The following is a 22,778-nucleotide window of genomic DNA, read 5'->3' as shown; positions in this document are numbered from 1 at the left end:
AACTGCTGAAGGAACGCAGTGGCAGAACCAGACGCGGGCATGCGGCGATGCAACGAGAAACCGACGGAGCTGACGCGAGAGAAAGGCTGAACGGGACAACGATAAAGAAACTGGCAGAGTGGGCGAGTGGCGGCAGACGATAGTAACTGAAGGCTGGAGTCTGGAAGTGGAGGTTGGAGGCTGGAGTAGAAGAAAAAAATTGAAAAAAGGGAGAAGGAGAAGGGTTAGCCGGTTAGGGATTTGGTGGGTGGGGAGTGGGGTCAAAATGAATTAGATGGTGGGGGCAAATTAGACAATTCACTGAGAACTACTAATTAATTTTTTCAAATTCACTGGGGGCAACTGCCCCTACTAGGTGCTGAGTAAATCCGTCCCTGATTATTATTGGATTAATATTGGTTTTTAATGACTATATTATCTCTATTTTTATTTAAAATTACTAGTCTTCCTTTACGTCTTTTTCTCAAATTAAAATCCTAACCCTAACACACACAAAACACTCTTACCCTTTCTCCCTCGATACAGCCACCAAAATCCCCTTCCTTCCATCAGCAACCCAAAAAACACACCACACCAGAGGAGAGCTTGAGAGAAAGAGAGAAAACCAAAGAAGAAGCAGCACCGGCGAGGAGCCCGTTCTGCTGCTGCCGAACTGTCAAGCCTAAACGGGAGAGAGTCGCTGCTATCGTTCAAGCCGCTACAGCCGCCGTCGCATATGTTGCCGTTGCAGGAGCTTCCATTCCCATTACTGTCATGTTACAGAGAGGGAGAACCGCGCGCAAGCCAGGGGCCAGGAGAAGGGAGCAGCCACCGTTGTGTTTTGCCTACGCCGCTGTTCAAGCCCATCGCCACCCATGGAGTCGCGAGGAGCACCGCCGTCGTCATCGCAACCCATTACTGTCATGTCGCGAGAGAGATGAACGCGAGGTGAGGAGGAGGGAGGACTGCCGCCGTTGAGCTATTGCAACCCGTAGCCGTTGTCGCGTCTATCGCCGCCGATGGGTGAGTCCGCTGCTGAAGCTGGATGCCTGGAAGAAAGGAGGTAATGGTAGGGAGGGGTGTTGTCACTGTGGTGGCCATTGTTGTGGATGGAGGTTGCCGCTGAGCTACCTGCAGCTGTTGGAGTTGCTCCGCCGCCGTTTTGGTCACTGGGTATGGCGTGGGTGTTTCCAGAACCTCCACCGGAGCTGCCGCTACTTGGCTCAGTCGTTCCTCTTTAGTTACAATAAGCATTTCTATTCCGAAACCCTTGAAAATCAGTATTCCCCTATGTTTGGTTTGAGATTCTGAAGTTTTGGTAACGTAGGGTCAAGTTTTGGTTATTGCATGTCGTGTTTAAAGTTGCAGTTGATATTGCTGAAGTGGTTTAGAGCCGTGGTTATTGTGGGGATGGTTAGATTTGATGCAGCCGCTGCGAAATCAGAGTTTTAAGGGTCTTGTCACGTAGTTAAGTCGTGAACGAGGTAGGGGCGCTTACCTTAAACTTATTTTTACTCTCAAGAATTGTTATAAATCGATATTGATGCAAATATTATATTTTTGGTGATTAGGTGAGTCTTACGGATTGAATTGAGTTATTTTGCATAAATGATTGATTAAATTGGTTTTTGATTTGTGATATAATGATTATTGAGCGTTTGAACGCATATTGATAATTGAGGTTGAATTATTGTAATTTACTAGATTGGTTGTTTGAAATTCTAAGTTTTTGTTGATTTCCTTGAGTTGAGTTGGAATGTTGAGATAATGATTTAATTGGAAATGATTTGATTGACCGAGAGATGTTTGGTTTGGTTGTTGGGACCTTTGAAAGGTGGTAAAGTTTGTATTTTAGAGGAGATGTTGTCGAAATTTTTATAAAAATTAGAGCTTTAGTTTGAAGATCTATTTAGAAAAGTTTGGATTCAAGGATTATATTATTTGATTTCGATCTTTTAAGAAAAGGAATAAATTACATTTTGGAGTTTTATTCATTAAGAAAAGTATTATATTTTGAGTTTTATTTAGTTAAGAAAAGAATTATACTATTTTGAATTTGATTTACTAAGGAAAGGTTTATGTTTCGAGTTTGAATTATTTAAGAAAGGGGTTATGTTTTAAGTTTGAGATAAAGGATTACCTTTTGAGGAGTTTTAGCAATTTACAATATTTGAGTTTGATTGGCAAAGAGATATGAATTTGAGTCTTTTGAAAGGGATTTTAAACTAGAAATAGTTTTGAAGTTGGTTTGGGAGTTTTGATTGAGTAAATATGAGTTTTATGAAGGAGAACGGGTTTAGAGTGACGATGTTTTGAAAGTTTTGAAAAATGGTATAAAAAGTGATTTTGGTTTTAAAGAAGAATGAATTAAGGAAAAATGATTCTTGGCATGCTATGAACTGGGCATGTTGAGATTGTGGATTCTCTCTCTTGCTGTGATAAACAAGTTGAGGTTGAGGATTCCCTCTCTTGTTGTGGTGGATAAGCTTGAGGTTGAGGATTCCCTCGCTTGTCGCATTGAAAAGTTGGATAGAAGGTTGAGGATTCCCTTTGGTTCAATTTTGTATTGTTAATTCTAATTTTGGTTATGTTTGACAATGTTGGATTGAAATGAGTTTTGGACTGATATGGTGAGGACAGTGGTTTTGTCCTGCTCACGTATAGGCAAGTTGAGATTGAGCATTCTCTCTCTTACTGTGATGAACAAGAAGAGGTTGAGCATTTCCTCTCTTGTTATGGTAGGAAAGCGGGGTTGAAGATTCTCTCTCTTGCTACATCAAAGAATTGAATAGAGAAGGTGGAGGATTCCCTTCGATTCGATTCCTGGCTATGGTGTGAATGAGTTTGGTTGAGGAATTCCTATTGTCACATCACAGTCTCTCTCTGAATGGGAGGTTGAGGATTCCCTTCGTGTAGAGAGACGATATCCGAGTTAGCTACCGGGTGTGTCGGGTTTGCCTGTATAACCGACAGATGAACTCATTGGCCATAGGACAGGCATGCATCATATGCATCTATGTTATTGTATATACAGTTATAGTTTTTCTTGCCTTTATTATTATTCTTGCCTTTATTATTATATTTGTAAGAGAGACAGGAGTTGTAACAATATGTATGTATATATATTTGCAAGTTATTTATATAAAGAGTTATGTATGTATGTATGTATGTATATATATATGAATATTGTGATTGATTTTAGTTATTTATGCATGTTTGGTCAAAATAAAAAGTATTTCTAGGGTTTTAAAAGAAAACAGTGATATGGTTTCGAGTTAAATGCTCATATTTTATTATTAAATATATATGAAATTTGTCGTAACATTTTCACTATCAGAGTGACGTAGCCGGAAGCGTGATATTCTGACAGTAAGGGTGTTATAAGGTGCACTATGAACGGAGCTGGGAGCTCAGAAGAGTTGAACTTAGACTCAGGAAGTTCGGTGCTAAACGCTGGTAAGTGGACGTTTAGCACCAGGAAGTACATTTTCCAAGAATTCGCCACTGCCACCCTAGCGTTTAGCAATGATTCTGGGCTTCTAATGCCGGGGGCACGCAACATGGGGATGCTTTTCTAGAGATCCCTAGCGTCTAACACCAGGGGTGATGGAAAAAAAAGAGTTTCGGTGCTAAATGCCCAGTCACTGGCATTTAGCACCAGGTACACGAATTCACGTGGAATATTTCGGGAGGGGTAGCGATAAACGCCTGCAACCCCGCATTTAGCGCTAAGTGCACTGATTCCCCTCCCCACTTTGATTTGAATTCAAACTCCATCAACTACCCCATTGACTCCCTCCCCTTTTCCTTGTTCCTAATGCCCCCTCCATCTCCCATCAAATCACTCCTCTTCCCCATCAATCCATCATCCTACCACCAATCCCATCACTCACACTACCCCATGATTCCCTTCCATTCCAAATAAGCCCCACGAACCCCCCTTACTACCTAACCGTAGCTCTTTCTTTCCCTTTTCTTTCCTTTTTCTTTCCCCCACCTCTTCCCTATATGTACCCCCATCCCTACCTCATACCCGCACAACCATACTATATCTTCTTCTTCCTCCTTTCTTCTTATTCCACAACACCCACTATCCTCTTTCTTCTCCTACCTTTTCCCCATGCCAAGACCGACCTTACCCTCTCCCTTTGTTCTCTTCATCTTTTGCTCAGAGACGAGCAAACTTTTAAGTTTGGTGTTGTCGTGCCGCTCATTTTGACATTTGCATTGATGGCACCAAAGGGAGGTGAGTCATTCTCAAGGAAGAGGAAGGGCAAGGCACCACAATCCGGTGACTATGACTGAACCAGTTGAGCCGGCATGACCTAAAGCCAGTTGCTAGGGGATGGTTGGAGTTCATCCAATACTCTATTATCCTAACTAGCAATCGCTTGGAGTGCAAAGTGGATAGAGCCATTATGATCCACTGTATCATGACTGGATATGAGGTGGCGGTGGAGGACATCATTCCACAGCAGATTTATCATATCGACTCCAACGCTAATACGCATGCCAAGTTGGCCTTTCCTCATCTCATCTATCGACTTTGTGAGGCCACTGAGATATCCAAACATAAAATTACTTTTACTTTTTCATAAGATCTTTCAAAAAAGATAACTAAAACAAGATATTTTTTTAAAAACCCGCCCAAACAAGCCCTAATTATATTAAGAGAAAGTATAAAGAGCATGGTTTTGAAAATCAGACTGGACCATCCGGATCGACCGGGTTAACCGAAAACCGATCATCTGGTCGGCCCGGCTGACCTCCAAACCGTTTGGCAAAAACCGGTTAAAAACCAGTCAAACTGGTGAATCGACTGAACCGGTCGGGTTTTTAAAAGGCCTGGTTCTTTTCCTTCAGCCTCAAAACATGGTCATTTTGATGAAAGAAAAAAAAAACCCCACCCCCAAACAGCATTATACCCTACGTCCCTACCCCTCTCTCTTCTCTCTCACTCTCACATTCACTAAAATGAATCCCTAATTTCACCCAACCAACCCTATCAGAGCCAACACCGCCGCCACTGTCAGCCCCCAGCTGCCACAACCCTTCTCTTCCTCACTGTCTCTCTGCTCATTGTGAAGCCCCACCAGCCACCGTCACCCCCAACCGCCACCACTCTTCTCCTCAACACCGTGTCTGTTCTCGTCGTGAAGCCCGCCTATGTGATCGTCGTCGTCGGCAGTGACAGAGGGTGCCATCATCGTCGTCGTCCTCGATCCTCTTCTCCTCTATGTCACGTGAACGGTTGCTTAGTCCTCTTCAAGCATGTCCTCTCCTCCTTGAATCTCTGCCCGGAGCCTCGACCTGGAATCTCTGCTCGGTGCCTCACCGTTGCAAGCTGTAAAACCTAGTTTTCAAGTACGCAAGATCAGTAAGGGGAGAACCTCTGCTATATCATCAAGCATCTCAATCCTCATTGTCATTATATCATCTTTAAGATAGAACCTTTTCTGAGGCAAGCTCGATAACGCAATCACGAAGAACCTAGTTTCTGAACCATATCGGTTAGGAGTTTTGATTCTGATTTTTGTAAATAGTCTCAGTTTGACGAACCAGACTCGATTCATGAGATAAGATAGATAATAGTATAATATTATTATTATATGAGTATTAGAAGCTGCTTGAATGATATTATAATGTTACCTGGTCTGTTTTAGTTAAAAACAGGAGATCGGTTTAATTGGGTCCACAGTTTACTAGTGCAGCTTAGCACCAGCACTCTCTGATGACTTTAGCAATGCTAAAGCCTCATCATACATGTTCTATTCTCATAATAAATATTTTACTAGTATCATTTATGCTATTAGCTCAGAAAAGAATTTTTAGAGATGTTTTTACAAGTGTTCCGATACATCTAGTTTTAGTAGTTATACACCTGAGATATTTTAATATTATTTTAACCCACTTCCAAGCCAACCAATCACAACTCACCATACACCCCCAATACCCCCAAGGCTGATTCATTTTCACCTTGTGGCCAAAGAGAGAAAAGTTCTTAGTTCCAAATTTTCAAAGCTTGATTTTTGCTAAACTAAAACTCAAATCAAAATTCTAATCCGACAAAAATGATCCTCTCTTCTTTCTCTACATAACCATATGACTTATCAAGGCTGGAATCAAGGTGAGTTGGCTTCACTATCTCCCTTTTGCTTTGGTTTCAAGGAAACATGCTTAAACATGTGTTTTCTTGATGTGCTTCCTTAGGAATCATGCTTAACTTGACTTGAGGGCCAAGAAATATTAATTTCCAGAAAGTTTAAGGTGAGAAATCCCTTCCTAACATGCTAAGTGAGATTTGGTCAGTTGAGGGTTTGTGGATTTAAAGTTGTTCTTGATGTGATTTAGGAGGAAAAATTTCTTAAGGACCACCTGAGAGTATAACCGAATTTGGAGCAGCAAACTAGGTAGGGTTTGACGAAATTAATCTTGATTGATTGTATTTGAGTTGTGTGATTATGATATGGTTTGGATGTGCTTGAAATTGATTGTTTATATGAGTGATTCTTGTTGAAATTTTGGTGAAAATTTGATGAAATTTGATGAAATTCAAGCTATGAGTTTGTGTTCTTGGAGCTGTTGGAAAACAAAACCCTATACCTCATATTAGGATTCAATTTGTATTAAAATTCAAGTGGAAAAAATGGGGTTTTAGTGGCTGGAAATTTATTATGAATTATGGTAAAAATCGGTTACTGAAAAGATTTAAAAACGGGTGAAAACAGAGAAAGAATCTGAACAATTTATGAAGAACACGAAGAACACTTTGAATGTGGTGAAGAACAATGAAGAACAGGCTTTAGATCTTAAAAAGGGCAAGAAAGTAAAATTTTTGGTGCTTGCAGGGTTATTTTGTAATTTCTGAAAGTTAGAGTGGTTAAAGTAGAAATATTAAAAGTTACGAGTGGTAAAAAGTGAATTTATATAACTTTTAGGGTAAGAAAGGATAAATCTCGAAAATATAATAATAAAATAATAAATAATAATAAAATATTAGATAATAATATTTAATTAAAAATAATATTTTAATAAAAATAATAAAATCATGGGGAAAAAACAATTTTTCGTAAAAAAAGATAGAAAGTTAAACAAGAAATGAAAATTGAAGAAAAAGTCTGTAAACTTTTAACGACAGAATCGAATAGAGATTAGCAAACGAACTAGGAGCAACATGGTTAGTTCTTAAGTTGCGCCTAGGGTTAGGTATAATATGAAAATTTAAACTGTTTCAGTGTAGACTTAATGAACCTATACTTGGGACAGGCTAACTATTCATACCAAAATTTACATAAGCTATAAATACATATGTTAAACAGAGAAACCAGAGTAGAGCAAAGAAACAAAGAGAAAAGAGTAACCAGAGCAGAGTAAAGAGATAAAGAGAAAAGAGTAATATAGATATAGAGAAAAGAATAACCAGAGCATATTAAAGAGATAAATAAGAGTAAATAGACAAAGTGAAAAGAGTAATGATGAGCGGATAATTTATACGCTTTTTGGCATTGTTTTTACATAGTTTTCATTATGATTTAGTTAGTTTTCACTATATTTTTATTAGTTTTTAAATAAAAATCACATTTCTGGACTTTACTATGAGTTTGTGTATTTTTCTATGATTTCAGTTATTTTCTGGCTGAAATTGAGGGACTTGAGTAAAAATCAGATTCAGAGGATGAGGAAGGACTGCAGATGCTGTTGGATTCTGACCTCTCTGCACTCAAAGTAGATTTTCTGGAGTTACAGAACTCTAAATAACGCGCTCTCAATTGCTTTGGAAAGTAGACATCCAGGGCTTTCCAGCAATATATAATAGTTTATACTTTGCTCGAGTTTAGATGATGCAAACTGGCGTTCAACGCCAGTTCTATGTTGCATTCTGGAGTTAAACGCCAGAAACAGGTTGCAAAGTGGAGTTAAACGCCAGAAACAGGTTACAAACTGGCGTTCAACTCCAAGAGAAGCCTCTACACGTGTAAAGCTCAATGCTCAGCCCAAGCACACACCAAGTGAGCCCCAGAAGTGAATTTCTGCATTATTTACTCATTTCTGTAAACCCTAGTAACTAGTTTAGTATAAATAGGACTTTTTTATTGTATTTAGAAGTCTTGGTGACTCCGGTTCCCCTCTGGGGCCGAGACCAATGAACTCCATTATCACTTATGTATTTTCAACGATAGAGTTTCTACACACCATAGATTAAGGTGTGGAGCTCTGTTGTTCCTCATGAATTAATGCAAAGTACTATTGTTTTTCTATTCAATTCAAACTTATTCCTATTCTAAGATGTTCATTCGCACCTAAGAACATGATGAATGTGATGATTATGTGACGCTCATCACCATTCTCACCTATGAATGCGTGGCTGACAAACACTTCTGTTCTACATGCAAACAAGCTAGAATGAATATCTCTTAGATATCTAATACAGAGGACCGAGTCTGAGATATTAGAATCTTCGTGGTATAAGTTAGAACCCATGGACGGCCATTCCTGAGATCCAGAAAGTCTAAACCTTGTCTGTGGTATTCCGAGTAGGATCTGGGAAGGGATGGCTGTGACGAGCTTCAAACTCGCGAGTGCTGGGCGTAGTGACAGACGCAAAAGGATAGTAAATCCTATTCCAGTATGATCGAGAACCGACAGATGATTAGCCATGCAGTGACAGCGCATTGGACCATTTTCACAGAGAGGATGGGATGTAGCCATTGACAACGGTAATGCCCTACATACAACTTGCCATGGAAGGGAGTAGGAATGATTGAATGAAGACAGTAGGAAAGCAGATGTTCAGGAGGAACGAAAGCATCTCTATACGCTTATCTGAAATTCTCACCAATGAATTACATAAGTATCTCTATCCTAGTTTTCATTTTAATTATGTTTTTATTATCAATTCACTATAACCATTTGAATCCGCCTGATTGAGATTTACAAGGTAACCATAGCTTGCTTCAGGCCGACAATCTCCGTGGGATCGACCCTTACTCACGTAAGGTTTATTACTTGGACGACCCAGTGCACTTGCTGGTTAGTTGTGCGAAGTTGTGACAAAGTGTGATTCACGTTTGAGAGCACCAAGTCTTTGGAGCCATTGTTGATGATCGCAATTTCGTGCACCAATTTTTTGGCGCCGTTGCCGGGGATCGAACGAACAACAATTTCGCATTTGTTTTTGGCAACAACAGTGCCAAGTTTGGTCCGGCAACAACACTAAGTTTTTGGCGCCGTTGCCGGGGATTGTTCGAGTTTGGACAACTGACGGTTCTTCTTGTTGCTTAGATTAGATAATATTATTTTAATTTTAAGCTTTTTGTTTTTATTATTCTAATTTTCGAAAAAAAATATAAAAATAAAAATAAATATTTTCAAAAATATATTTTTCTTCAGAATTTTTAAGAATGAATTCTAGTGTTTCATGATGATTTGTTGAATCCTGGCTGGCTGTAAGCCATGTCTAATCTTTTTGGATCGGGGTTTCAACTTATCATCACATAAGCTTGTTGATCTTCACCCATTTAGCAGTTACACACATAGTTGTTGTATACATGGGAGGTAGTCAATATCTGCTGAAGCTTGGCTGGCCATTGGCCATGTCTAGTGTTTTGGACCGGAGCTTTCACTGAAAGCTTGGCTGGCTAGTAAGCCATGTCTAATTCCTGGACTGGAGCTTTAGACTAACATTGCAAGATTCCTGGAATTCCTATTAAAAATTTTGAAATCCTTATTTTGCTTTTTCCAATTAATTTTCGAAAAAACCAAAAAATTTAATAAAATCATAAAAACCAAAAAAATTTTTGATGTTTCTTGTTTGAGTCTTGTGTCAAATCACAAGTTTGGTGTCAATTGCATGTTTATCTCTTCCTTGCACTTTCGAAAATTCATGCATTGCATTCTTCATGATCTTCAAGTTGTTCTTGATGAATTTCCTTGTTTGATCTTTGCATTTTCATGTTTTGCATCTTTTCTTGTTTTTCATATGCATTCTTGCATTCATAGTGTCTAAAAATTAAAAATTTCTAAGTTTAGTGTCTTGCATGTTTTTCTTTTCTTAAAAATTTTCAAAAATAAGTCTTAATGTTCATCTTGATCTTCAAAGTGTTCTTGGTGTTCATCTTGACATTCATAGTGTTCTTGCATGCATCATTTGCTTTGATCCGAAATTTTCATACATTGAGTCTTTTTGATGTTTTTCTCTCTCATCATTAAAAATTTAAAAATAAAAAAATATATCTTTCCCTTTTTCACTCATAAATTTTCGAAAATTTGAGTTGACTTTTTCAAAATTTTTTAAAAAAATCTAGTTGTTTCTTATGAGTCAAATCAAATTTTCAATTTAAAAATTCTATCTTTTTCAAATCTTTTTCAAAAATCAAATCTTTTTCATTTTTCTTTCATAATTTTCGAAAATTTCAAATTAATTTTTGAAAATTTCAAATTAATTTTCAAAAATCTTTTTCTTATTTTGTTTCATAATTTCAAAATCTTTATTAAAAATTGTTTGTTACCTGGGGTTCTCGGGTTATCGGGTTGTCGATGGAAGGTGACAAGGAGAGAGAGAGAGAGGTCCCGAGCGAGCGCGGAGCGAATGCTGGTAACGTCGGAGGGCGGACGGAGCGAGGGGTAGCCACTTGCAAGGACACTCCGACGATCAAGTCAGAGTCCGTACTGAGGGTGGCAGGGTTAGGTAAGGATGTGACGTACCTTGGGGGGAGAGCTGTCCTCTCCCCTTATATAGCGTGCTGGGTGGGCCTAATGATGGCCTAGCCCATTGGTGGAGAGTTTGAGCTGTCACTTTTCCACGCGTGCGGGTCGTCCGTACTGGGGGGTCGGTACCTCGGGTGCCGACCCTGGGGGTTCCGACCCGGCTGGTGGCGCGGTTGTGATATGGTTAGACCCCGGGTCGGTTACGGCTAACCGACCCGAAGGGATCCGTTAGGGTTTCTTGGGCCTGGGTGGGGCGGTGCCCCGACCCGGCGGCTTTTTGGGCTGGACTGGCACTCCGTAACAGTGCCCCCAACGCGTCAACCTCGAGGTTTCAGACTCGTGGCTGGGCGCGTTTGTCGTGAGCTCTTTCTTTTTCTCGGCAGTTCGTGGGCGGTGCTTTGTTTTCCTTCACGTTTGGTCGCTTCGATTTCTGTGCCACTTTTTTGGTTTTGGCGCCGAGCATTAAATGTCTATCGCTTCGTTGATTTGAAATTTTGGGTGAAATGACAGATATGCCCTTGCCTTTTGGGTGCTTTTCCTCGGCGGTTACGCTTTCCTCCTTTTATTTTTACTTCGTAACCCCCACTCCTCTCTTTTACTATTCTCGTTCTCTTCTTCGCAAGTTCCTCAACGCTGCTGCCTCTTCTGTTCATACTGTTGTTGTTGCTTGAAGCATCTTGTCCCTTACTTTATTTTGCAATTTCCTGCCTCTTCTGGTAAGCTTTCATGGTTCTTCCCCCATTTCGATTGTTGCTTTATTTCTGGTGCTTTTGCTTTGTTGCATGCTTGGGTCTTTTGCGTTTCTTGTTTGTTTTCTCTTTTTAGAGGGGGTGCCACTGGGTTTTTCCTGGGTTTCGCTTGCATTTCTGGGTTTTTCCTGGGTTTTTGTTTGCATTTCTGGGTTTAGGGGAAGATTCATAGTTTTCTTTTTTGCTTTCTTGTTTTGAGGGTTTCCGACTTCCCGTGTTGACTTTAGTGGTGCCCCCAATGTAGGTATGAACGATCGTCTTGCTTCTTCGAGTCAGGCCCAGCGCCCCTTGGCTGACTTCATCGACCACTATGCTTGGGTTTCTTCTGATGTGAAGGATACCTCTTCCAAGATGACTAGGGAAGGGCTCCAGAAATTACGACAAGTCGGACTCTTGTGTGGGGGGTCTTGAGGAGTTGCTTTACCAGGTCTTTGTCCCCGCTGCTCGGGAGCGCGTCTGCCATAAGAATTTGGCTTCCCCAACGGTTGTTGATTGGCTGTGGGTTTACGAGCCCATGTTCACGACTTTGGGGCTTCGTCTACCTTTTTCCCCTTTTGTCATGGGCTTGCTGAATCGCTGCGATGTTGCGCCGTCGCAACTTCATCCGAACAGCTGGGCCTCCATTCGGTGCTTTGAAATGGTCTGCAAGTTCCTTGAGCTACCGCTCTCAGTAAACGTCTTTCTCTATATCTCTTTCTGCTCACGAACCCTTCTATCCAGGGGAAGGCTAAGAAGGGTTACATGTCTTTTAGGGCCCAACAGGGGCGTAGAATCTTTGGTCTCTTTGAGGACTCTTTTCATGGGTTCAAGTCTACCTTTTTCAAGGTTAGACCGGTAGAAGGGCATCATCCTTTTTGGCTTTCGGCTGAGGGAGCCCGGCTGATCCCGACCTACTGGAGTTTTGGTGCGGGATCCGATTATCTTATAAAGGTGTCTTATGATTGGCTAAATTCGGAGGATCGTAGCATTGCTGACATTCTGTTGGCTATTTTTGGTGATAAGAACCTTAATCCTCGCTTGCTAATGGGGGACCGGGAAGCCGGTCGGTCGTATGTTGGTGGGTTATTTCTTCCTTGCGCTTCCTATGTTTTTCTTTTCTTACTTATTGACGTCTTTCCTTTCTCCTTTGTTCGCAGTTTCTATGGCTGGCGGGAAGAGGACTTTAGCTGATTTGATGAGTCTCATCAAAGGGAACGAAGAGGGCGGGGGCGACTCTCCGTCTCATCCTTCGGCGAGCCAGGGACAAGAGGAGGTCGGGGAGACCGGGGAGACCGGAGGCCAGGTGGGCGGGGCTGGCCCGGCTCATCAGGGGGATGCCGTCCCTCCCGAGCAGGTTGAGGGGGCTGCCGATGTGGGGGTGAAGGTCTTTGAGGAAGATTTTGGTGATGATGAATTGAGACTTGTGGGAAATGTTAAGAAGAGGAAGCGGGACACCGGCAAGGCCCTCTCGGTAATGGAGAAAAACTTCGATGCTGGGGGCTTTATTGAGTCTCAGCTGCTCCCCGGCACCGAGGAGTTTTTTCATGAGGCCAACCTCTCTGGGCAGGCCAGGTGGATTTACCGTAGCCTTCTTCGTGCCGCTGCCATTGCTAAGAAGGTTGAACCCGTCCTAGGTAGCTATCATGCCATGGAGGTGAAGCTTAGAAATCCCCAGAAGGATTTGACGGATTCACGATCTCGGGAGGAGTCTTTGAAGACTAAGTTGGCTGATCGTGAGAAGAAAGCTGAGGAGGATGCTAAGGAGATTAATAGGCTGGTCGATCAGGATATGGCTTTGATGAAGGACCTGAATGCCTCTCGTGGTGAGACTGCGGCCATGAAGAAGAGGGTTGAGGAATTGGAAGAGAAGCTGAAGTTGTCGGAGAGTTCGGCGGAGGCGGCTGCTCAAGAGGTGGCTGCCTTAAAAAAGAGGAACAAAGATCTTGCTAAGGGAGCTCGCGATGCCGTTAAGCTGACTGAGAAAGGGATAAAGTTACAGGTGGTGGTGCTGGCTCCCGACCTTGATCTCTCTCAGATTGGTGCGATGAAGACTGTGGAAGGTGGGAAGATTGTTGACATCCTTTGAATCATTTGGATATAGTCTTGTTTTACTTTGTAATGTTTATCTTTTTAGGCTTGCTGGTGGGCGCCCTTTAGTTGTATTTGAACACTTTTTGTGCTCGTATTTGTTGGATTTTGTTCGGGCCGTCGCGGCCTTTGCTCTTTATTTCGCATGTTCGGGCCGTCGTGGCTTTTTTGCTTTAATCCGTTTATTATCGTATTTACTTTCTTTGAGCCATTTTTTGCTTTTGGTCCCTTATGGTTCCCGGGGTGATCAGTCCCGGGTTACCGTTGGGTCGACCATTTTACGCTGCGCTTTATTTGAGACTTGGGATAGAATGAACTTGCAAAAGATAAGCTTATGATGTTGTTAGACAAAGAAATATATAATGCATAAATAATTTCAAGTAATAGAAGATATTTGTGTAAAGCATAAAAGAGAACGTAAAGGCGAATCATGGGGGCTGGGGTTGTGTTGGTCGCCCCTTCTTACGAGTAGAACCTTCTGAGGTTCGCCATGTTCCATGTCCTCGGTACCTCGTTCCCATTCAGCCTTTCTAGCTTGTAACCTCCTTTGCCGAGGACTTCTTTTACTCTGTAAGGTCCTTCCCAGTTTGCGGCTAGCTTGCCTTCTCCTTGTGTTGGGGGTCCTATGTCGTTCCGCCGTAGGACCAGGTCGCCTTCTCCCAAGTTTCTTTTCAATACTTTGCCATTGTATCTAAGAGCCACTCTCTGTTTGATTGCTGCTTCTGCTAGGTGTGCCATTTGCCTTGTCTCGTCGGCTAGGTCTTTTTCAACTGCCTCGCTCCCCCCTCCGAGGAGCAGCCTCGGACTCGGTTCCCCGATCTCGACTGGGATGACGGCGTCGACCCCGTATGTGAGTCGGAAGGGGGTTTTCCCGGTGGATGACTGGGGGGTGGTCCTGTACGACCATAGCACTGGGGCTAGTTCTTCTGCCCATGAGCCCTTCTTTCCTTCGAGTCGCTTTTTCAGCCCCTTTAGGATAACTTTGTTGGCTGCTTCAACTTGGCCGTTGGTTTGAGGGTGTTCGATTGAGGAGAACTTTTGATTGATCCCTAGTCCTTCCAAGAATCCTTTGAACTTCTTGTCGGCGAATTGGGTCCCATTGTCCGATATGACAGTTTCCGGTATCCCGGACCTTGTGACCACTTGTTTCCACATGAACTTTTGGCAGTTCGCTGCGGATATGTTGGCTAGTGGTTCTGCTTCTACCCACTTGGTGAAATAATCTATGGCCACTATTAAGTACTTCACCTGCCCGGGTCCTGGGGGGAATGGGCCCAGGAGGTCGACTCCCCATTGGGTGAAAGGTCGGGGGGCCAACATTAGGTTGAGTTCCTCGGGAGGTGCTTTGTGGAAGTTGGCATTCTCCTGGCACTTTTTACATTTCTTTGTGAATTCCTAGGCATCTGACATCATTGTGGGCCAATAGTATCCCGCCCTGATGATCTTTCTTGCTAGAGATCTTCCCCTGATATGGTGACCACAACACCCCTCGTGTACCTCTCTCAGGACGTAGTCTGTCTGGTCGGGGCACAGGCACTTTAGTAGTGGTTGGTGGAGCCCTCGCTTGTATAGCTGTCCCTGTATGATCGTGTACTTGGGAGCTTCTCTTTTGATAAATTCTGCCTCTTTTTGGTTGGGAGGTGCTTCTGCATGTTCTAGATATCGGGAGATCGGGTCCATCCATGAGGGGGGGTTTGGTGCTTGGGTCGTGCACATGATGATCGTAGGTTCCGTTGCCAGCCCTTGGATCAAAGATCTGTTCCCCGTGCCGGGTTTGGTGCTTGCGAGCTTGGAAAGGAGGTCGGCTCGGGTGTTCCTTTCTCTGGGAACATGCTGGATTGTGATTTCTTTGAAGCTTTTGCATAGTTCTCTTACTTTTTCCAAGTATTTCTGTAGCAGCGCATCCCTGGCTTGGTAGCTGCCGTTTACTTGGGAAGTGACGACTTGGGAGTCGCTGCTGACTTCCAGCCTTGATGCTCCGACTTCTTTGGCTAGCATCAGTCCTCCTATCAAGGCTTCATACTCGGCTTGGTTGTTGGAGACTGGAAATTCGAACTTGATAGATTGTTCGAAGGCTACGCCAGCCGAGTTTTCGAGGATGATTCTGGCTCCTCTGAACGTTTGATTGGATGCTCCGTCAACATGGAGCTTCCACTGTGTGTTCGGTATGTCGGGTGTTTCCCCTGTGACCTCTACGAGGAAGTCAGCCATGACTTGGGCTTTGATTGCTTGCCTTGATTCATACTGCAAGTCGTATTGGGATAGCTCCACTGCCCATGCCATCATCCTTCCTGCCAGGTCAGGTTTTTGGAGGACTTGTCGGATGGCTTGGTCGGTTCTTAGGATGATTGTGTGCCCTTGGAAATATTGTTTCAGTCTTTTTGATGAAATTAGCAGGGCATAGGCTAGCTTTTCCAGCTTTGTGTACCTTGTCTCTGCCCCTTGAAGAGTTTTGCTGATGAAGTAAACTGGTCGTTGGGTCTTGTCTTCCTCCCTGACTAGCACTGCTGCCATTGCTTGCGTGGTTACGGCCAAGTAGAGGTATAGGGACTCGCCTTCTCCGGGTTTGCTGAGTACAGGGGGTTCTGAGAGTATCCTTTTAAAGTGCTTGAATGGCTCTTCACACTCCTGGGTCCATTCAAAGGTGATTCCTTTCTTCATAAGGTTAAAGAAAGGGATGGCTCTCTCAGCCGATGCTCCGAGGAACCGAGATAGGGCTGTGAGCTTCCCGGTCAGCCGTTGTACATCTTTGATGCACCCAGGGCTCGTCATTTTGAGAACGGCTTCGCACTTGTCCGGGTTGGCTTCTACCCCTCTCTGGGCTATCATGTACCCTAGAAATTTTTCTGCTTCCATGGTGAATGCGCATTTGAGTGGGTTGAGCCGCATTTTGTATCTCCTTAGCGCCTCGAAGACGGCCTAGAGGTCGTCTATTAGTTGGCCCGGTTTTGCCGTTTTTACCAGGATATCATCGACATATACCTCTACCGTCTTGCCGATGAGGTCATGGAAGACTCTGCTCATCAACCTTTGGTAGGTGGCTCCTGCGTTCTTTAATCCGGAGGGCATTACCTTGTAGCAATAGGTGCCTCCTGGGGTTATAAAAGCGGTTTTGTCTTCGTCAGGTTGGTGCATCGGGATTTGGTTGTATTCTGAATAGGCGTCCATGAAGCTGAGGAACCGATATCCCGCTGCCGAGTCTACCAGAGTGTCAATGTTGGGGAGGGGAAAAGAGTCCTTGGGACATGCTTTGTTCAGGTCAGAGTAGTCTACGCACATCCTCCATTTCCCGCTGGCTTTCTTGACTAAGACAACATTGGACAGCCATGTTGATTACTCGAGTTCTTTGATGAATCCTGCTTCTAGCAGCCCTGCTGTCTACTTAGCGACTTCCTCAGCTCTTTCCTGCGACATCTTCCTTCTTCGCTGGGCTACCAGTTTGGCTCCGGGTTTTATGGCTAGCCGGTGAGACATGACTTCGGGGTCCAACCCCGGCATATCTGATGGGGTCCACGCGAAGAGGTTGCTGTTTGCCCTCACGACTTCCATGAGGGGGCCTTTGAGTTCATGGGGTAGATTCCTGTTAATGAAGGTGAATTTCTCTACCAACTTCCCTATCTAAAATTTCTCCATGTCCCCTTCTGGTTCAGGTCTTGGTTTGTCCTCTATTCGGACGTCCAGGTCTGCTAGAAACACGCCAGCTGCTTTTTTGGATTCTTTCCTTAAGGAGAGACTTACGTTGACGCAAGCGACTTCCGTTTCTAGGTCTCCCCTTATGGAACCAACCGTTCCCTTGTCCGTTATGAACTTCATTGTTAGGAACTTGGTGCATATTATAGCTGAGAACTCATTGATGTTTTTCCTCCCTAGGATGATGTTATAGGCAGTGGAGTCTCTAAAGACTACAAAATCTGCCATAACCGATCTCCTGGCGTCGCCAGTTCCTAAGCTGATTGGGAGGGAGATCGTTCCGTTGGGCTTGATAAAATTATCGCCGAGTCCCATGACTCCATGTTGGTAATTTTGGAGGTCAGATTCCTTGAGTCCCATGGCGTCGAACACGTTTCTGAATAGGATATTTGAGTCGGCTCTCGTGTCGACGAGGATGCGCTTGACCAGTCCCGTTCCGATCATTGCTGTGACTACCATGGGGGGGGTTCTCGGGGAGGTCATTGAACCATTTGTCTTCTGGGCCAAATGATATGGTGGGGGGCTTTCTGCTGATGGTGGGGCTCTCTGTTGAGATGGAGAGCACTCGGGAATCCTTTCTTGTTGCCGACTTGGACTTGGGGGGCTATCTCGTCTGACCACGACGTTAACCACAAAAGCTGGGGGGTTGTTGGCGTCCCCGGGAGGTTCTTGTCTTGGCTTGACAGCCCGATTCTGGTCTTCCTCCGAGCGTTCTCTTTCCCGCCTCCTTGGCTCCCTGATGAGCCGGGAGAACTCGTTTAGTTTCCCCTCCCTGATGGCTTATTCCAAGGCATCTTTGAGGTCGAAGCAGTCTTGAGTCTTGTGACCAAACCCTTTGTGGTAATCGCAATAAAGGCTTTTGTTGCCTCCCGTTCTCTCCTTCAGGGTTCTTGGTCTGGATAGGATTCCTTTGTCTGCAATCTGCTGGTAAACCTCTACTATGGGCACCGTAAGTGGCGTGTAGTTCGTGAATCTCCCTACCCGTGGTTGCTTGGGTAGTTTGTTTGGGGTGCCGTCTCTAGGAGCCTCCTTGTACCTTTCAGCCTGGTGCGCATGCCGGGGTGGCGGGTTGGGTGGCTGCCACAACCTGGTTGACCTCTTCGTCATTAATGTACTCTTTGGCTATGCTTTGGATTTCCTGCATGGTCCATACAGGCCTGGTTGTTAAGTGTTTCCTAAAGTCTTCATTCAATAGGCCGTTTATTAGGCATAGGCTAGCAACCGAGTCCGTGAGGCCGTCGATTTCTAGGCACTCGTCGTTAAATCTATCCAGGAACTTCCTGGTCGGCTCCCCGGGTTTCTGGGTGACCCCTAACAGGTTAATCGGGTGCTTTGCCTTCGCTATGCGCGTCGTGAACCGTGCTAGAAACTTCTGGGAGATGTCTGCGAAAGTCATGATGGATCCTTGGGGGAGAGTGTTGAACCACCAGATTGCTGGGCCGGCCAGTGTTACGGGAAACGCCCGGCACCTGACTGCGTCGCCTACTCCTTCCAGATTCATTCTTGCTTCAAAAGCCGTGACATGTTCCTGGGGGTCCTTGGTCCCATCATATCTCATGTCTGTTGGCTTGTCGAAGTTTCTCGGGAGCCGGACCTTGAGGATTGAGGGGTGAAAAGGGGTTGCCCCCATTATGATGGGGTTTTCTTGTCTACGGGTCTCTTCTTTCTGGGACCCCCAACGGCTTTTCGACTTGCTTCGGGTGGGTCTGGAGGTCGCTTGTGTGTGTGTCTCTTCGCGCCTTGTTAGGCTTCTTCCTTGGCTATTGTGTGCATGAGAGGGGGAGTGGGTGCGGGCGTGGGACTGGCTAGCGCTGCCGTGCGAGCGGCCGGCGTTTCCCTGGGATTGGTCCCTTGCCGCCAACTCCCGCTCCAGGTTCTGAACACTGTGTCTGAGCTCCTGCACGATCTTGGCGCTGTCAGCTCCCGTTCCACCGAAAGGACGGCGCCTCTCGGGGGTCTGGGTATACATTTGGTTGGGCTGGACGGACGGCCTCGGGTGCTCAGCATCACGGGCCATCGAGCTCGCTCTGCTCAAACGGGCTCCGCCACCTTCGCGGAGCTCCTCCGAGGTGATGTATCGCTCCATGTCCGCGTCGGGTCCCCACAGACGGCGCCAATGTTCGTTACCTGGGGTTATCGGGTTATCGGGTTGTCGATGGAAGGTGACAAGGAGAGAGAGAGAGAGGTCCCGAGCGAGCGCGGAGCGAATGCTGGTAACGTCGGAGGGCGGACAGAGCGAGGGGGTGGCCACCTGCAAGGACACTCCGATGATCAAGTCAGAGTCCGTACTGAGGGTGGCAGGGTAAGGTAAGGATGTGATGTACCTTGGGGGGAGAGCTGTCCTCTCCCCTTATATAGCGTGCTGGGTGGGCCTAATGATGGCCTAGCCCATTGGTGGAGAGTTTGAGCTGTCACTTTTCCATGCGTGCGGGTCGTCCGTACTGGGGGGTCGGTACCTCGGGTGCCGACCCTGGGGGTTTCGACCCGGCTGGTGGCGCGGTTGTGATATGGTTGGACTCCGGGTCGATTACGGCTAACCGACCTGAAGGGATCCGTTAGGGTTTCTTGGGCCTGGGTGGGGCGGTGCCCCGACCCGGTGGCTTCTTGGGCTGGACCGGCAGTCCGTAACAAAAATTAATGTGATTGATTCAAACATTTTAAAGTTTGTTACTTGCCTATTAAGAATGGTTCAATCTTTAAACTCTAGAATCATATATTTTTAGTTTCTTATTAGTCAAGTAATCAACTTTAATTTTCAAAATCAAATCTTTTTAAATTTCTTTTTCAAATCTTTTTCAAAATAAGTTTCAATCACATCTTTTTCAAAATCAATTTCAAAATCTTTTCTAACTTCTTTTCTAACTTCTTATCTTTTCAATATTTGATTTTCAAATCTTTTTCAAATAACCACTTAACTTTTTGTTTCAATCATATCTTTTTCAAAACTACCTAACTAATTCTCTCTTTCTAATTTTCGAAAATCCCTTCCCTCTTTTTCAAAATTCTTTTTTTTATTAACTAATTATTTTAAATTTTAATTTAATTTAATTTCATTTTTCTTCTTTTTTATTTTCGAATTTTAATTTTAAATTTAAATTAAAAACAAAAATATTTTTCTTTTCTTTTCAAATGATTTTCGAAAATTCTTTTCCCTCATCTCCTTCTAATTATTTATTTATTTACTAACACTCTTCTTCATCTAAGAATTCGAACCCACTCCTCACCCTTGTGTTTGGATTATCATCTTTTCCTTCTTCTATTCTTATCTTCTTCTACTCACGTAAAGGAATCTCTATACTGTGACATAGAGGATTCCATATTTTCTTTTCTGTTTTCTTCTTTTTCATATGAATAGGAACAAGGATAAGAACATTCTTGTTAAAGTTGATCCTGAACCTGAAAGGACTCTGAAGAGGAAACTAAGGGAAGCTAAAGCATAACTCTCTGGAGAAAATCTGACAGAAATTTTCGAAAAAGAAGGAGACATGGCCGAAAATAATAACAATGCAAGGAAGATGCTTGGTGACTTTACTGCATCAAATTCCAATTTACATAGAAGAAGCATCTCAATCGCTGCCATTGGAGCAAACAATTTTGAGCTTAAACCTCAACTAGTTTCTCTGATGCAACAGAACTGCAAGTTTCATGGACTTCCATCTGAAGATCCTTTTCAGTTCTTAACTAAATTCTTGCAGATCTGTGATACTGTTAAGACCAATGGGGTTGATCCCGAGGTCTACAGGCTTATCCTTTTCCCGTTTGCTGTAAGAGACAGAGCTAGAGTATGGTTGGACTCTCAACCTAAAGATAGCCTGAACTCTTGGGATAAGCTGGTCACGGCTTTCTTAGCCAAGTTCTTTACTCCTCAAAAGCTTAGTAAGCTTAGAGTGGATGTTCAAACCTTCAAACAGAAAGAAGGCGAGTCCCTCTATGAAGCTTGGGAGAGATACGAGGAACTGACCAAAAAAGTGTCCTTCTGACATGCTTTCAGAATGGACCATCCTGGATATATTCTATGATGGTCTATCTGAGCTATCAAAAATATCACTGGACCATTCTGCAGGTGGATCTATTCACCTAAAGAAAACGCCTGCAGAAGCTCAAGAAATCATTGACATGGTTGCAAATAACCAGTTCATGTACACTTCTGAAAGAAATCCTGTGAGTAATGGGACGCCTATGAGGAAGGAAGTTCTTGAAATTGATACTCTGAATGCCATATTGGCTCAGAACAAAATATTAACTCAGTAAGTCAATATGATCTCTCAGAGTCTGAATGGATTGAAGGAATCATCCAACAGTACTAAAGAGGCATCTTCTGAAGAAGAAGCTTATGATCCTGAGAACCCTGCAATAACAGAGGTGAATTACATGGGTGAACCCTATGGAAACACCTATAATCCCTCATGGAGAAATCATCCAAATTTCTCATGGAAGGATCAACAAAAGCCCCAACAAGGCTTTAATAATGGTGGAAGAAACAGGTTTAGCAATAGTAAGCCTTTCCCATCATCCACTCAGCAACAGACAGAGAATTCTGAGCAGAACCCATCTAGCTTAGTAAATATAGTCTCTGATCTATCTAAGGCCACTGTGAGTTTCATGAATAAAACAAGGTCCTCCATTAGAAATTTGGAGGCACAAGTGGGCCAGCTGAGTAAAAGAGTCACTGAAACTCCTCCTAGTAATCTCCCAAGCAATACAGAAGAAAATCCCAAGAGAGAGTGCAAGGCCATTGATTTGACCATCATGGCCAAACCTATAAGGGAGGGGGAGAACGTGATTCCTAGTGAGGAAGACCTCCTGGGACGCTCAGTGACCAATAAGGAGTTCCCCTTTGAGGAACCAAAGGAATCTGAGGCTCATCTAGAGACCATAGAGATTCCATTGAACCTCCTTCTGCCCTTCATGAGCTCTGATGAGTATTCTTCTTCTGAAGAGAATAAAGACGTTACTAAAGAGCAAGTTGCTAAGTACCTTGGTGCAATCATGAAGCTGAATGCCAAATTATTTGGTAATGAGCCTTGGGAAGATGAACCTCTCTTGCTCACCAATGAACTGAATGCATTGGATAGGCAGAAATTACCTCAAAAGAAACAGGATCCTGGTAAATTCCTAATTCCTTGTAACATAGGCACCATGACTTTTGAGAAGGCTCTGTGTGACCTAGGGTCAGGAATAAACTTAATGCCACTCTCTTTAATGGAGAAACTTGGGATCCTTGAGGTGCAAGCTGCCAAAATCTCATTAGAGATGGCAGACAACTCAAGAAAACAGGCTTATGGACTAGTAGAGGACATGTTAGTAAAGGTTGAAGGCCTTTACATCCTTGCTGATTTCATAATCCTAGACACTGGGAAGGATGAGGATGAATCCATCATCCTTGGAAGACCCTTCCTAGCCACAGCAAGAGCTGTGATTGATGTGGACAGAGGAGAGTTGGTCCTCCAACTGAATGAGGACAACCTTGTGTTTAAAACTCAAGGATCTCCTTCTGTAACCATGGAGAGGAAGCATGAAAAGCTTCTCTCACTGCAGAGTCAACCAAAGCCCCCACAGTCAAACTCTAAGTTTGGTGTTGGGAGG

The 22,778-nt window shown here is 43.8% G+C and overlaps 2 protein-coding genes across 2 annotated transcripts; both read right to left on the bottom strand.

Annotated features, from left to right (window-relative positions):
- Positions 14,898-16,391, bottom strand: LOC107636620. The gene has a single exon (XM_016340118.1). It carries the CDS (start codon positions 16,389-16,391, stop codon positions 14,898-14,900), a length of 1,494 nt encoding a protein of 497 aa, XP_016195604.1.
- Positions 18,232-18,822, bottom strand: LOC110271522. The gene has a single exon (XM_021122480.1). The coding sequence runs from the start codon at positions 18,820-18,822 to the stop codon at positions 18,232-18,234; it is 591 nt and encodes a 196-aa protein (XP_020978139.1).

The sequence above is a fragment of the Arachis ipaensis genome, chromosome B04 (assembly GCF_000816755.2).
Source record: "Arachis ipaensis cultivar K30076 chromosome B04, Araip1.1, whole genome shotgun sequence".
In the NCBI taxonomy this organism is placed as follows: domain Eukaryota; kingdom Viridiplantae; phylum Streptophyta; class Magnoliopsida; order Fabales; family Fabaceae; genus Arachis; species Arachis ipaensis.
The sequence above is the reverse complement of the archived record's forward strand: the minus strand, read 5'-3'. Positions and strand labels throughout refer to the sequence as shown.

What these genes read in the sequence shown, in the direction of transcription:
- LOC107636620 (XM_016340118.1), bottom strand. Translation starts at nt 16,391, where the DNA reads ATGCGGCTCAACCCACTCAAATGCGCATTCACCATGGAAGCAGAAAAA.
- LOC110271522 (XM_021122480.1), bottom strand. Translation starts at nt 18,822, where the DNA reads ATGGGGGCAACCCCTTTTCACCCCTCAATCCTCAAGGTCCGGCTCCCG.